Source organism: Saimiri boliviensis, chromosome 6 (genome assembly GCF_048565385.1).
Source record: "Saimiri boliviensis isolate mSaiBol1 chromosome 6, mSaiBol1.pri, whole genome shotgun sequence".
In the NCBI taxonomy this organism is placed as follows: Eukaryota; Metazoa; Chordata; class Mammalia; order Primates; family Cebidae; genus Saimiri; species Saimiri boliviensis.
The window spans coordinates 75,326,187-75,343,131 of NC_133454.1; the positions used below are offsets into that span (position 1 = coordinate 75,326,187).

Sequence of the window (16,945 nt, forward strand, 5' to 3'; positions counted from 1 at the left end):
CATTTAATTTTCTCACCAAGTCTGTGAAGTAGGGAGGTATTATCATTTTCAATGTTTTAAAATCAGGAAACTGAGGTTCACAGAGGAAAGGAAGTTTCCTTAGTTAACTTTCTAACATAAGCCAAAACTGAAATTCAATATCATTATCGAGCATGTCTGATTTTCTTAAACATTATGCTAGACCTCTTCTCCAAACAGGGTTACTCGTTTCACAGCATGCCATGTTTTCCATGTTCTACAGAAGGAAATCCAATCACTTGGCTTCTCCCTAACTTTCGTGTTTTCTTTCCCAGAATCTATTATCTATTTTTCCATTTAGCATCAAGAACAGAAAGCAACAGAAAACAGTAACATAAAATTATTGTACTAAATACTTTTTAGTAGACTTGACTTAATTTAAGAGTTTTAGGTTCACAGAAAAACTCGGTAGAAGGTACTGAGTACCTTCTATTTTGCACATAATAGTTTTTTAAGCACATTATAACCTAGGTATTATTTTAAAGGCTTACAAGGTTATTGTCTCATAAGGTTATAACGTTATGAGATGGGTACTACAAGATTACCCATTTTACAGATAAGTACACTGAGGCTCTGAAACAAAATATCTTGCTCAATATTATACCAAGTTTGACAGTTCTCTCCTACTGTGGTGCTTGTAGTTTTAACTATACTTCACTACTTCAACAACAACAAACCAAAAAAAAAAAAAAAAAAAAAAACCAGCCAAAGTTGTATATATTCATGCTAATGACAGTATCTGCTATAAATGATCTGGTCCATTCCTCAGCACAGGCCTATATTCCTGCAGGCAGAAATCTTTACAATTATTTCGTTACTTAGTATCCTCAAGCCTCTCTAAGCCTTTGAAATTGACACTGTATTTGTAAAACACCAATGCGCATATAATTGATGTTCATATAATTTTATGTCTCGCTTTGCGACAACTCTGAGCTTTTGTATCTGTTTCCCCCCTATGTAAAATATTCCTTATTTTGAATGGTAGTGCAGCCAATGTAAGGAAAGCTTGCTAAATACTTGTATCACCTGGGAAGCCTGTTCTTGCTCCCTCTGGGAGAGGTGTTTTTTTCTCACATAAACCTCTTGGAGAAGACAATGATTTTCTCAAAGACAAAGATTGTGTCTTATTAATGCTTGCATCCAACTATCTAACCCAAAACTTGTGATCTTTACATATTTGCCCAATAAATGACAGTGAATCTACTAGGTTGGAAGAAGAGTCTCAAGGGAGTTTTGGTTGGGAAAAGAAAAGAAAGAAAGGATGATTGAGAACCGCTCAGTAAATTTTCATATAAAGTTGGCAGCTGGGGAGAAAAGGGAGTCAAGGACCATCTGGCTCACTGAAATACTGCCTAAGCATGCCATGGGTCACGAATTTTCCATGTAAGATAACTAGGCATCTCAGAGGCTATGTTCTGGGAGGACGATAATCCCTCTTTGGCATTCATCAGGTCTGCATCCATCTAGGGAAATTCCTTTGAGGGCCCAAGGCCCAAGGGAGAGAGACAGCTTTGTAAGTGCCAGTGCAGCTCACGTAGAACAGCATCCTGAGTTAACCAGAAGAGGCTGCCACAGGAGTGAAAGGGCTGCAGGGAAAAGAAGCTACAGAGAAGAAGGGACCAGTAAGTTGTCGAAGGTCCTTTGTTTTGTGGATAAAGGAAGTCATTGCAGTGACCTCTCTGATGTATCTTATCTAGCAGGACTATATGTTGGTTATGGAATAGGGCAGCTGCTCTGTCATATCTCCCATGATGTTTTTGATGAGGCAGACAGACCTGGACGTGTTACTGGGCTACGCCTTGCAGAGAATGATACAGGATTACAGCAGGCAAGGAAACAATCTCAACAATTGCCACAGTTGATGAGGCTTCTAACACGTCAGAGTGTTTTCCTCCACAGCACCATTAAACCTAATAACTTATTTCAAAAGGAGGCAGGCCCCATGTGGAAATCTTTCATCATAGAAAAAAGCTAAGAAATAGGATTCAGTAACTTCACCAAAGCCATATGGAAGGCTTCTCCGAAAAACTGTTCAAGAGCTCAGGGCTTCCCACTCCAAGTGTCTTATTCTTCATTGTTGTCAGATCATTTTCCAACTTTCTCAGGATCTGAGGTCATTGGATAATCAAGGGTCCATCAAGTGCAGGCATTGCAGAGAGGCCAGAACATCCAGCAGGAGACTGGTGTCCAGTTATAGCAGAAGCCCTTGTGCTATGTGCCCAGTTAACCTTCAAACACATCACCACCTTCCCCAGAGTGAATAAGCCTCTTGAAATTGACAATGCCCTCTCTATCAAGTGCCAACTTGAGCTTCTCTACATTCCTGCTGACTGGCTTCCCAGGCCTGGAGTGGGCTCACCAGTGGATCTCACTGCCCATTTTTGTAGGATACCTTGTGGCCCTTGTGGGAAATGCCACCATCTTGTATCTGGTACGAACCGACCGTTCCCTCCATCAGCCCATGTACTACTTCCTGGCCATCCTGGCTGTGACGGACTTGGGCTTGTGTATGTCCACTCTGCCCTCTGTGCTGGGTGTGCTGTGGTTTGATGCTCGCACAGTGAGCTTGGTGCCCTGTGTTCTGCAGCAGCATTTCCTCCACTCTTTCTCCTTCATCGAGTCAGCCGTCCTCTTCGCTATGGCTCTGGACCGCCTAGTGGCCATCCGATTCCCACTGCACTTTGCGTCTGTGCTCACAGGTCCCCGTGTGGCATTGGTTGGGGTTGTGCTGAGCGTGCGAAGTGCTGCCATCACTGCTGCACCTTCGTTGCACCTGTTAACATTTAACTACTGTCGCCCTGGGGCGCTCTCCCATGCTTACTGTCTTCACCAAGACATGATCCGCCTGGCCTGCTCTGACACACATTTCAGCAGACTCTATGAGCTGTGCATCATTATGCTGGCCATGGGCGGTGATGTTCTTTTCATCCTGCTCTCCTACACTGTCATCCTCCGCACCGTGCTGGCCATTGCGTCTGCAGGGGAGCGGCTGAAGGCCCTCAATACTTGTGTCTCCCACATCCTGGCCGTGCTCTGCTTCTATGTGCCTGTGCTAGGCTTGTCCATCGTCCACAGGTTTGGGCGCCACACCTCGCCCTTGCTGCACATCCTTATGGGCACTGTCTCTGTGCTCTTTCCGCCCTTGATGAACCCTGTTATCTACAGCATCAAGACCCAGCAGATTCGCAGGGCCATTCTCAAGGTGATTTCGCTGGAGAAGATAAAATGACAAATTGGGGATGGACCATGCAATTCAAAATAAGGAATTAGTTAATAACTCTAGAATCCTCTTACCATAAAGCAATTTTGTCTGCTTCTTTTCACTGATTATATATCATGAACTGACTCTACTGTTAAAATAAAGTTGATGCTTATTACTACTTATGTATAAATGTACAAACATATAGTCACTATTTTCTTACATGAAAAATAATTGTTATTATTTACAAACTTTCTTGTTTGCAAGCTCAGAAAGACTGTTTTATTTTTAATTTTATGAAGACATAACAGCTGTACTTAATTTGATGGGTTACAAATTATCATTACACATTGTATACTTTGGTACAAGTATACAATGTGTAATGATCAAATCAGGGTAACTGCAATATCCATCATCTCAAGCATTTAATATTTCTTTCTGATAGCAACATTTCAATTCTACATTTTTAGTTATTTTAAAATATACAATAAATTATAACTACAGTTGTCCTATTTTACTAAAAAACGCTAGAAGTTATTTCTTCTACCTAACTGTATTTTGGTACTCATAATCAACCCTTCCCGATAGTCCCCTCCTAACTACTCATTCCAGATTCTAGTAACCATCATACTAGTCTCTATCTCCATGAGTTCATTATTTTCAACTCCCACATAAGAGTGAGAATATGTGATATTCCTGTTTCTGTGCCTGGCCTATTTCATTTAAAAGAATGTCCTCTGCTTTGATCCATGTTGTTGCAAATCACTGGATTTCATAATTTTTATGGATGAACAATATTTCATTGTGTATATCCACCACATTTTATTTATTCTTTCATGTGTTGATGGACCTTAGGTTCATACTATACTGTGGTTATTATGAATACTGCTGCAATAAACATGAAATTGTAGATATCTTTTTGATAGACTGATTTCTTTTCTTTTGTATATGTACCCAACAGTAGGATCGCTAGATTATATAGTAGTTCTATTTTTAGCTTTTTGAGGAACCTCCATACTGTTCTCCACTATGGCTATACTAATTTACATTCCCATCAAGAGCGTATGGGGTTCCTGTGTCCACATCCTCATCCACATTCGTTATTGCCTGTCTTTTTTTTTTTCAACTTTTATTTTAGATTCAGGGAGTCATGTGCAGGTTTCTTACATGAGCAAATTGTGTGTTGCTGAGGTTTGGTGTATGAATGATCCCATTGCCCAGGTAGTGAACGTTGTATCTGATGGGTAGTTTCCCACACTTGCTTCTCTTCTGTCCTCCCCCTTCTAATTATCACCATTTTCTATTGTTTCCATCTTCAGTCCATGTGTACTCAGTGTTTAGCTTTCACTTACAGGTAAGAACATGCAGTATTAGACCATCCTGGCCAACATGGTGAAACCCTGTCTCTACTAAAATACAAAAATTAGCTGGGCATGGTGGCGCATGCCTGTAGTCCCAGCTACTTGGGAGGCTGAGGCAGGAGAATTGCTTGAACCCAGGAGGCAAGATGCAGTGAGCCAAGATCACACCACTGCAATCCAGCCTGGCGCCTGGTGACAGAGTGAAACTCCGTCTAAAACAAACAGACAAACAAACAAACAAACAAAACATGCAGTGTTTGCTTTTCTGTTCCTGCATTAATTCACTTAGGATAATGGCCTCCAGCTGCACCCATGTTGCTGCAAATGAAATGATTTTATTCTTTTCTATGAGTGCATAGAATTCCATGATGTATATGTACCATATTTTCTTTATCTAGTTCACCAATGATGGGCATATCTTGTCCACCATTGATGAGCATTGATGCCATATGTTTACTATTGTAAATACTGTTGGAACAAACATATGGGTGTATGTGTCCTTTTTGCAGAATGATTTATTTTCCTTTGAGTATATCACCCAGTAGTGGAATTGGTGGATTAAATTGTATAGGTCTAAGTTCTTTGAGAAATCTTCAAACCACTTGCTAGAGTGGCTAAACTGATTAATATTCCTGCTAACAATGTATAAGAATTCTGTTTTCTCAGCAACCTCAACAACATTTTATATTCTTTGTCTTTTTCATCGTGGCCATTCTGCAGGACTCAGGACAAGATGGCCAACGAGATGCAGCCAAGAAGTGCTGCACTCTGACTGGTGGGAGATGGCATCTCATTGTGGTTTGATTTGCATTTCTCTAATGATTAGTGATGTTGAGCATTTTTTTCTGTATTTGTTGGCCATTTGTGTGTCTTTTTTTGAGAAGCATCTGTTCATGTTCTTTGCGTATTTTGTAATGGGGTTATTTGGTTTTTGTTGTTGTTGAGTTGTCTATGCTTTTTACAGATTCTAGATATTAGACCTTTGTTGGATTCATAGTTTGCTAGTATGTTCTCCCGCTCTGTAGGTTATCTGTTTATTCTGTCGATAGTTTCTCTTTTTGTGCAGAAACCCTTTAGTTTGATTTCCACCTGTCATTTTTTTATTTTGTTACAATTGCTTTTGGGGACTCTGTCATAAAGTCTTTGCCAAGGCTAATATTCAGAATGGTATTTCTTAGGTTTTCTTCTACGATTTTAATAGTTTTAGGTCCTACTTTTAAGTCTGTAATGCATCTTGACTTGGATTTTGTATATTATGAAAGGTAGGGGCCCAGCCCTGATTTTTTAATGATCACCATTCTAACTGGCATGAAATGATGGCTCGAAGTGGTTTTAATTTGTTTTTAAAATTTCCCAGTACATTTAAGAGTTATGTTTACACTATACTATAGTCGGTTAAATGTTTAATAGCATGATATCTAAAAATGTACATACCTTAATTTAAAAATGTTGTTTAAAAATGCTAACAAAATGAGCATATGCTGCTGGAAAGATGGTGCAGATAGATTTGCTCAACACAGGGTTATTACAAACCTTCAATTTGTAGAAAATGCAATGTCTATGAGGTGAAGCATGAAATGAATAAAGTGAAGCAGGAAATGAGCCATACTTACATTATAGATGTTGTAGTTTTTATATTAGAAAGTACATAAAAATTGAATGACTATTGTTATAAATATGAAACTACCTTTGCAAAGATTATGACAGTGAGAGAAATCTAAAGTGACTGACACCACCTTGATTCTGGCCTCACAGGTTGGCAATCTTCACTCATTTATGGGCATAGGCCAAGCTAACCGTATGTAGAATGTAGTTTATAGTTTAACTTAGAAGCAAGGACCATCATAATCTCTCCCCAGAACTAATCACCTCCTTGCATGGAGGCTGAAACTACCTTTGTCGGACTAATGAAAGACCATGAGATTAGAAGTAAGAGATGGGCCTGAATTCTGCTAAGATGTAGATACAGTTTTACAATCCCGTACTGCTTCAAAGTGATGTGGCCAGAGGTCACAAGATTTGTGATTTCTCCATTTGGTCCTATAGTTCACATCACTACTATAGAACTTAAGATTGGTATTTTGAGATGTTTTTCAGATTGATCCCATCCAGACTTGTGACTTATGACTCAGCTGGTCCTCTATCCACATCCCACACCCTCTCACAACAAAAAAACACACAGAGAAGTAGACTTAACACATGAGGACCATTTTCTACACCTTCATTATTACATCCCCAACCAATCAATAGCAGCACCTATTCCCTAGTCCCCTACACACAAAACTATCCTTGAGCCGGGCGTGGTGGCTCAAGCCTGTAATCCCAGCACTTTGGGAGGCTGAGGCGGGTGGATCACGAGGTCGAGAGATCGAGACCATCCTGGTCAACATGGTGAAACCCCGTCTCTACTAAAGATACAAAAAATTAGCTGGGCATGGTGGCACGTGCCTGTAATCCCAGCTACTCAGGAGGCTGAGGCAGGAGAATTGCCTGAGCCCAGGAGGCGGAGGTTGCGGTGAGCCAAGATCGCGCCATTGCACTCCAGCCTGGGTAACGAGCGAAACTCCATCTCAAAAAAAAAAAAAAAAAAACTATCCTTGAAAAACCCCAAACTTTGAGCATTTGGGGAGACTAATTTAAGTAATAACTCCATCTCCTGTGTGGCTAATCTAGTGTCAATAAACTCTTTACTACGATGCTAGGGTTTTAGTCTGTGCAGTGGGCTGGAAGAACTTGTCAGTGATTACAAACACACTAAGTATTTCGAAGAAGTCACAGCGTAAAGACAACCCTTGTAAGCTGGATGAGTCAAGGAGAATAATTTGTGGTGAGGACAATATTTCCATTGTAATTGAAGGCCCTGAAGTGAGTGAGAATGATCAGTGATGCTAATCACTGATCAATCAGTGCACTTCTATAAATCCACTTTGTACAAAGGCCTGTGTGTTTAGGAGATGAGAAGATGGCCATTCCCATTTGACCAAGGTTTTCAAGAAGACTGAGCAAACATAGGCAGATGCAGAGGGGAGGGGACACACTAGGCCCATGCTTATGGGGCTGAGGAGGGGGCAGAATGGGGAACAGATAAGAATATAAGCACCACGTGCATGGTAAAGTCACAGAAACATGAACGGAAAGGAGGAAATAGAAAAAGGATTTCCAGGCACAGTAATATCAGACTTATTTGCCAAAAAGTATTTATCTAAAAATAGAGCCTGGGATTGTACTAAAGAAGAATTTGTTGCTTTTCCTGGGACTCTTAGAATCTGTAGCCTGGGCATTGTGAGGTTGTTCATATTTTTCTTTATGCTTCAGTTGAGGTCTTCAGGTCAGCCATTCATCCTCAGAGTGTCATGGTACAGAAATTTTGGGTGTGAGACCATTGCATGGCAAGTTTTGGGAAGAGTCTGTTTTCTTACATAACGGTAGTTTGTTTAATAGGTAATATGTAAACAACAATTAAACAATTTATTGTTTGACCAAGAATATTTTTGAGAGTGAAAGAAGGTAACATTAATAATAATGCTAAGGAAAACAGATGTAAACCATGAATATCTGGAAAAAAACAGAAAGCATGTTCACCTTACTCAAAGACAGTTCCTAGGATAATATTTTTTTAATTGGAAGATATGGGTTAGATAGTTCCTACCCCATATCGGTTAGTTCCTAACTAGGTTAGTTCCTACCTAACCCATAAAAATAGAAATTTTGCTTTATTTAAATTTAAATTTTATTAAGTCTCAAGCTTTTACCATTAACTCACTAGTTGTCAGGCTTTTCTGCTAGGAGTTTTGAGAAAATAAGGACAAGGAAAATCCATTATTTCTGCCCCAATGTCACCACGTCTGGTTAGAAGAGAAAGTCATGTAAGTGTGTGCACACAGAGACACACATATACAAATAAAATGTGAGATAGAAAGGGTTAGGATTAACTCTTGTGTTTCAGAGTTTTAAGCCTGTTGCAACACTTTGAATTCCTTGTTCCTATTTCTCCTCAAAACCTCTAGTGTAGAGCTTTGCTCGTAGCAGAAACATTATCAGACTTTATGAATTTAATGACAGTTCCTAACTCTTTGGAGTAATTCAGAGTAATTCCCTCTTGCAGGAGAACAAGGTGAGAATTCCCTGTCGGATTGGCCAGGTCTTAACGCTGTAGATGATGGGATTAAGCACAGGTGGCACAAAAAGGTAGATGCTAGACATAAGCGTGTGGACGATGGGTGAAGCATGTTTGGCAGCACGATGCAGCACAGACACGCCGATCATGGGCACGTAGTATATAAGCACTGCACAAATATGTGACACACATGTGTTGAGAGCCTTCCACCTTCCCTCTCCAGAAGCAATGCCCCGCACTGTATAAAGAATCAAGACATAAGAGACCACGATGAGCAATGAGTCCAGCCCAAAAGTTGCAAGAACAATGGCCAAGCCCAGGATGCTGTTGAGTTTAGTATCTGCGCAAGGCAACTGGATCAGATCTGAGTGGAGGCAGTAGGAGTGTGAGAGGACATTAGTGTGACAATAGGGCAGTTGCCTCAAAAGGATGGGAAGTGGGACCATGAGTGCCACACTCTTCAGTGTAATGCCCAGACCCATGCAGACAATACGGGGCAGGGTCAGGATGGCTGTATAGCGCAGAGGGTTGTAGATGGCTACAAAGCGGTCATAGCTCATGGCCAGTAGGACCCCTGACTCCATGCAGGAGAAAGTGTGAATGAAGAACATCTGGGCCAGGCAGCCACCAAAGTCAACCCTGCGGGCATCAAACCAAAAAATGCCCATAACAGTAGGCAGTGTAGACAAAGAGACGCCCACCTCAGTGACAGCCAGCATGGAGAGAAATAGGTACATGGGCTCATGGAGGGCAGGGTTCTCCTGCACTGCTGCTATAATTAAGATGTTTCCCACAATGGCCACAACATACATGGCGAAGAAAGGGATGGACAGCCAACCATGTCGGGCCTCCAGTCCTGGGATGCCAGTCAGGAAGATGGATAGGAGGTCAAGACTTTCATTGCTTTCAGCGCCCATGCCACCAAGAGCAGAGATCAGTCTTCACCTGCCATTTGAAAAAGACTGAAATTAGTCCCCACCTGTTGGATCTTCTGCCTTAGTGGCCAACCTGAAAAGCTGAAGTAAAGAGATAGGGCAGGAAGTGAGAAAGTTGGAGTCATCTATGTCATTCTGAATAAAAATATAGCAGATATCCTCTTCTCTCCTCCTGTTCTCCTGAGTTCCAGATTTCTAAATGTTATTTGGGAAAAAAAAATATTTCACACTGCTCCATCTTTTTAAGTTATTTTTTAATGTTTTGAATATTTTTTATGAATACATAATATTAGCACATATTTATAGTATACATGTGATATTGTGTCACATGCATAAAATGTATAATCGTTAAGTCGAGGTATTTAGGATACCCAATCACCTTGAGTGCTTATTACTTCTATGTGTTGGGAACATGTCAATTCCTCTCTTTCAGCTACTTTGAAAAATAGAATTCATTTTTGTTACCTATGGTTACTCTACTCTGCTGTCAAACATTAGAACTAACTCCTACTATCTAACTGTATGTCTGTAGCTATTAACCAGCCTCTCCTACCCTTAACACACATACCTTCCCACCCTCTGGTAACTATCAGTCTATACTCTACCTACATAACATCAACTTTTTTAGCTCCCACATTTGAGTAAGAACATGCAACATTTCAGACTACTCAATCTGTGAAAGACAGCATGGCTTAAAAATTAAGAGCAGAAACTTTGAAATAAATCAGACCTGGGTCAAAATCCATACTCAGCCAGTTACTAAATGTGTGATGCATGCAACGTATTTATATTCTGATCCAAAGTTTTATTGTGTTTGGTTTTGGTTTGGTTTAGTTTGATTTGATTTTTAACTTGTAACATGAATATAATAATACTATTCTTTTTCTCGAAAGAGAAAATGAGAAAATTAATGTCACATATTCAGTATTTTGAAGCTCTGCAAATGGATTCTAGAAGACTTTAGTTTAAACTCGAATTGAGTTTACTTTGGGCAACCTTGAGCAGGTAATTTAACCTTTCTAAGCCTCAGTATTTCTATCTGTAAACTAAGGAAAAAAACACACTTTCCTTGTAGGTTTTTTTGTAAGGATAAGCAAGATACTACATGGCATACTAAATAAGATATTTTATTCTTAGAGAGACACTAGGACCCAGAGAGAAAGAATGAATAACACGCCACAGCTTAAGAGTCAATTTCTGCAGAGCCTAGATTAAACTTTAGCTTTATGATCTTCTCTTGAAGTAAGGTTACCAATTTCACTCTGGAGATGAAAGTAAACTGTGGTCTGAAGTCTGATCTAGGTTGGAGTCATCAGAAATAACTGAGGTTTAGCTTTGACAAAGTGAATCAGAAGGAAAGAACTCCTAGTAAAGAATCATCTCCATGAATCCCCATTCCATGTCAGAGAGGGAAAAATGTTTTGAATTAAAGTGAGACTATGGTTTTAGAAAGTTGAAAAAGGGAGAAATAGCAATACAGATGATGAAGGATATAAACATTTCAGGTGAAAATTATGATAATACACATATTGCCTCTGAATTAGAAACAAAGCTTAGAAAAACTATCAAAGACGTAGTGGCTTCTAAAAGACCGTATTTAACCAAGAATGCATGCAGAAATCAAAGACACAAAGATACAAGATTCCCTCAATGGCCAAGAGATCAGAGAGAAATAGCTAACCCCAGTCAGAAGGAGAAAATAATATATAATGTAATGTAATGCAATGTAACATAACATAGTAAATGTAATATAACATACTAAATTAAATTTGTAAATTTAATTTTTTAAAGACAATAACAGTGAAGTAGGAAGCATGTTCATGGCTGGTATAAAAACTGAATTACTTCCAATCACCGGTTCACACATTCACTCAATAGATTTGATATATGAGTCAGTGATCCTGCACCAATTCTTTAACCTGTGGTTACCCAATGTTGATGTGAAATTGTCCATACATCTGAAGAATTTAATAAGAATGCTCTGCTGGAATAAATGTATAGTCAGGAGAATGTACTGCCAAAGAAATACAAAGAGCTATAACCTCCAGGAGTTGGATACCAGCCCGGGCAACATAGCAAGACCCCGTATGTACAAGAATTTAAAAATTTAAAAAATTAGCTGGGGATGGTAACACATGTCTGTAGTCCAGTTACTTGCGAAGCTGAGGCAGAAGAATAGCTTGAATCCAGGAGTTCCAGGCTGCAGTGAGCTATGATTGCACCACTGTACTTCAGCCTAGGCAACAGAAAGAGATCTTATCTCCAAACGAATAAAAAAAGAGCTATGAGTTTGGAGACAAGAATGATGTAATTATGAGAATGATCCTAGGTCCTGCATTCTCTTACTTTCTACACTCTTTAGGCAACAGTTCTGCTGCAATCCCGAGCACTCTATCTCTGTGCTCCCTCAAAATGAATGACTTTCCTGACATGTGAAATGTGTTTCCTTGTGCCTCTTATCAATTTATTTATCTTGAGTCTACCTTATTGATCAGTAGTTCTCAGCCTTTGCTACACATCAGAATCACCTGGAGAATTTTTAAAACCCAGTGCTCAGGTAACACCCCATACCAATTAAAGTAGAATCTCAGGATGTGGTATCTAATTATCAATGTTTTAAAGCTCTTCTGGTGAACCCAATGTCGAGAACCACCCCAGATTCATTTTGTAACTTTCCATCCCTTTACAGTGATGGTATTTTAGGCTAAAATGAAATTTGCAAGCTCTCCCTGTCTCCCCCCATGACTTTCATATAACTTTCCTACTCCATTATGGACTTATAAGTTAAACGTTTATTTGTGTTTCATCATCTACTAGACCAGTCAGCACCCTAAATCTCCTCTGAATTGATTAGATTTGCTTATAATACTCCAATGTGGTGCCTACAGATGTAGCCTAGGTTTTGGGGCTAATGCACCTCTCTGGAGGCTCAGTTAAGGGACATAAGGGCTTGGCAGAACTCTTGAATCTGTCTAACGATCTCTACTGAAGATCCTGACCTGCCTAACCTGAGGATGCTGGCCACTGATAAAAGATCGTCTTCAGCAGGAAGCAACAATCAAGCCTTGGAAGGACCATAGACCAATGTCTATGGTCTCCTAGACATTGCCATACTGTTCTCAGTCCTGTATGTTACTCTTTTCATACAGAATCTTGTTGAACTCAAGAATATTCCAATGCCCAGTGTATACCAGCTTTCCAGCTCATGGTGCCTCAACCTGCTTGGTTGCTAATGGGCCCTGCTGCAGTCTCCTCTGGTCAAAATGAAGCATCATTCATTCCTTCAATGTCCCTAACGTGACTTAATTCCCTTTACTTTTTGCATGTAATGCAGTCAGTTTAACTCCTATTTAGAATATAGAAGCAAGAACTGAAGGTACTTCAGTTACAGCCTAAGTAGTATATTCATTGAGGAGACCATAGCTATGGTCTATCAATACCTGTGTATGTTCGCATAGTTGGCCATGATTTAAAAATCCTCAAACCTCACTTTTACATAGGTTTTCTATAGAAATAACAATATTCATTCAAATATGCTTGTGGTCTCCCAGCCACATTCAGAAAAGGCGGCCAGAGACTGCTTTTGCAGAGAAAGACACATGGATGATCACACATCAGGGGTTGAGAACTTGCCTCTGTTCTGTCTAGGAGACCATACCTCCAAAAAATTAACTCAATCTGTGGATGGAAAATGATAACCAGAGGGGCAATTGCTTTACTCCTAATATACTGCATTTGAATCTCATAGCAACCATATCCAGTGACTTGCCTGAAACCAGTAAGTGGCTGATCTGGAACTAGAATCTAGTTCTTCCAATTGAAAATCTTACAGTCTTCCCTATAAAGGCCAGCTGCCAACCTTCTAAAGCTAAAGACATCTAAATGAGAAAAATGGGCAGATGCTGGAGAAATTGGTCATGTTTATTTTTCCAGGCAGAGAAAAAGGCTGAATGGCAAAGAGATTTTTTTTCTAGCCTCCTATGCAAACTGGAGGTCAGGTGGTAGGAAACAGGGGTTGTTAAGTGATCTTCAAAAATGGCCGCATCTCAAAAGTCCACAAATTCAGTAACCAACTTAATAGTCTCTCTAGAATCTGAAACAGGAATCCAGTCTGGTACCCACTGAGAGAATTTCCATCTTTATTCAATTGTCACCTTCAATATTCCCAGTGATGGGGAGTTTATTGCAACCCTTAGCCACTATCCCGTTCAGATCTCACAGATATTAAGTGTTTTCTTACGTTGGGCTTAAACATGCTTCCTCCACATTATAGATAGTGTTGCAGACTCAGAGACGTAATCATCTTAATCAGGCATTACATGAATATTGCTCATGGAGCATTATTTTCTTGCAGAACATTTACATTAATTTGTAAACATATATGTACTTGTGTAATTATTTGTCTAGTGTTTGTATCCCTACTAGATCATAAATTCTAAAAAGAATGGATGATATTGACTTTTTTTGTTTGTTATCACTAGATATCCCATACTAGCACAGTGTCGGGTGCATAGCAGATGCTCAATAAATATTTTAACTAGATGAATAAATAACTGAATGGATATATAGTATCTGAGGCTTCTGTGGTTATATCCTTTATCTTTCCTTTTTCTCATAACCTGTCCTAAATCCCTTTAGCTATTTCTTAAAGGACCTGACTCTCAAGTTCCACACCACAAAAGTCCTCCTGTCAGAGTGACCAATGGATAGTCCCATGTAATATGAATCTGCACTGTGATATATAGCTTACAACAAATCTGTAGTTTTTTCTAACACTATTTGTCAGAAATAATAACTTTCTCATCTGTAACTTTGTAATATTTTACACAGACTTTTTCTATTTTATTAAAATTACATGTTTACCTCCTTCCTGTCAGATTTTGAGCTCTTTTAGGAGCAGATTTGTGCCTGGTTCATCCTGACCTTCCCAACACATGAAATGATTCTGACACAAAGATTTGCTCAAAAAATCATTAATGAGTAAGATGAATATACTACTTAGGCTGTAACTGAAGTACCTTTAGTTCTTGCTTCTATATTCTAAACAGGAGTTAAACTGCCTGCATTACATGCAAAAAGCAAAGGGAGCTAAGTCATGTTAAGGATGTTGAAGGAATGAATGATGCTTCATTTTGACCAGAGACGACTGCAGTAGAGACGGGTTGAGATCAGTGTGACAGGTGCTGAGCCATAGGTGGAGATCACAGGGTGACAGTCTGAGGTTCACGTAAGAAACATTTTTTCTAAAATCACAATGAAATAATAAGCTTCTGGGCAGTGAGGGTGTTCACACAAAGACTGGATAATTCTTCCTGAAAGTTCTGGAAAGAGAATGTCAGCATCTGCTGCATCGAGGGTAATGGACTTTCAACTTTCTTTCTGCTCACAGGCCAAGGGTTCCAGACTGGCAAGGTCTCTCCTACCCAGGGACAGAATCCTATGGCTGTGGATCTGTGTGGGACAGAAGAGAGGCAAGTTCTCAACCCCTTCTGTGTGATCATCCATGTGTCTTTCACTGCTAAAGCAGTCTCCAGCAGGCTTATCTGAAAGAGGCTGGGAGACCACAAGGGTATTTGAATGAATATTGTTCTTTTTATAGAAAACCTATGTAAAAGTGAGATTTGAGGATTTTTAAATTGTGACCAACTATGCGAACATATGCAGGCATTGATGGAGATTCACACAAAGATGCAGAGACATGATAATAGAATTTGAGAGAACCACACAGAAGCACAAACAGAATCATAGATAGAAAAATACTGATTGTAGACATAACTCAAAGATTCAAATTGATCAAACTCACCTGAGAGAGCTTTGTGAAGTGAGAGCTGGACCAGAGGCAGAGGACCAGAGCTCACAATGGCTTCCGAAAGGGCCTCAGGTGGGCACCAGCCAAGGGAGGAGGCTGACTTTATGCCTCTGCCCAAGAGTTCCCAGATGCCAGGACCCCTGGGGACATGTTTTGCCTGAGTGTGATGCTGTGCTGGAGATGTGGAAAGCAGAGGGGTTAGACCTTACCTTGGGAATAAAAAGGTAAGAAAAAGCAATGAAACAAGAAGCCACTTTAGCTGGAGATACTGTCCTCTCTCCACTTAGAAAATGAAATTTCAACTCCTTTTTTTATGATGAAGAAGAAGTTGGAGACAAATTCTCCAAACTTCACAGCAACACCACCACCCCACAGTTATCCAGTCTCAAAACTGGCACTCTGTGCCCAGAATCCAGAGTCTAGATCCCTGAATTCTGAGCTTAAAACACAGATCTCAGGCAGAAACTAAAGCTTAGGTCTCAGAGACCAGAGCTTGAAGGCCAGGATTTAGGCAATAGAGGATATGACCTGGCTGCCTCAACTCAATCCACTTATTCCTACACTTCCCTCCTGAATTCCCACTCCCATAGCCTGTCAAGGTCTCCTCCAAAAGAAACATTCCAGGATGCTGAAGGACCATGGGCTCAAAATCATACAGACCTAATTTTAAGTCCCGGCTTTGCCAACTACAAGCTTCCTGATTTTAGAAGATTAATATTCCTTTAACTTAGAACGTGATTTATAGAAAAGGATAGTACCTATATACAAGGGATTGAGGTTCAAATTGGAAGAAAGAAGTAATAGGTTGTTTCTTTTGAATTTACCACACATGCTAGTTATCACAGGTTCTCTTGCAGATTTCAATTTCAGGTTTCCCAAACAGATTCTTTTGCCCAGCACCTGAACTTCCCATTAAACAATCCATTTTACCAGTTGTTCATTTCAGTTTTAGAGTGAGGGTGTATTGAGAGAAGGAACAGCAGGAGGGCTCCCTCCCTTTTCTATCAAGTGGTGGGATGGTTCAGGGAGAGAAACAGAAGATGTAACATTCTCTTCCCCAAGAAGAACACTGAAATTTCAAAGGAACAGTTGCAGAAGAACACCTTCTACTTTGTATTATTGTTATAGGATTGGTTGGATCAAAAATAATAATTTGGGAACCAGAAGATGAAATTCAGGAGAAATCATGAATCATGACCTTGTAAGTTAGGTCACAGAATCATGGACAAAGAAGAAAATAAATAAATGATGCTTCACATTGGGCATAAATCTCTGGCAAGGAGAGGCAGGGTTCTGAGAAGTCGTGGTGTAAAATGACTCTAGCTATGTTATTAGAGGCAGCATGAAGGGCAGCAAGCATTGATCTGGATCCAGCTTTTTCATTCATTTAAACAGTCATTTGGTTGTTCCCCTAATTCACATGTACTGGTGTGACCGACTCTGTGCTGAGTGCAGAGTTTTAGCTTGGACTGTCATTATCTATTACCATCTTTCAGATATTTAAAA

The 16,945-nt window shown here is 39.8% G+C and overlaps 2 protein-coding genes across 2 annotated transcripts; one reads left to right on the forward strand and one right to left on the reverse strand.

Moving 5' to 3' along the window:
- Positions 1-1,279: 1,279 nt before the first annotated feature.
- LOC101044025 (olfactory receptor 51L1-like) lies at positions 1,280-3,247 on the forward strand. The gene is made up of 2 exons (XM_010334230.2): positions 1,280-1,401; positions 2,284-3,247. Exons 1-2 carry the CDS (start codon positions 1,280-1,282, stop codon positions 3,245-3,247), a joined length of 1,086 nt encoding a protein of 361 aa, XP_010332532.2.
- Positions 3,248-8,661: 5,414 nt separating this feature from the next.
- On the reverse strand, positions 8,662-9,612 carry LOC101043713 (olfactory receptor 51I2-like). Its single transcript, XM_003923821.2, has one exon. The coding sequence runs from the start codon at positions 9,610-9,612 to the stop codon at positions 8,662-8,664; it is 951 nt and encodes a 316-aa protein (XP_003923870.2).
- Between the last annotated feature and the right edge of the window lie 7,333 nt (positions 9,613-16,945).

Coding starts and splice junctions, on each gene's coding strand:
- LOC101043713 (XM_003923821.2), bottom strand. CDS start 9,612: ATGGGCGCTGAAAGCAATGAAAGTCTTGACCTCCTATCCATCTTCCTG.
- LOC101044025 (XM_010334230.2), top strand. CDS start 1,280: ATGATTGAGAACCGCTCAGTAAATTTTCATATAAAGTTGGCAGCTGGG. Junction 1,402..2,283: donor ATGGGTCACGAATTTTCCAT/GTAAGATAACTA, acceptor AGAGTGAATAAG/CCTCTTGAAATTGACAATGC.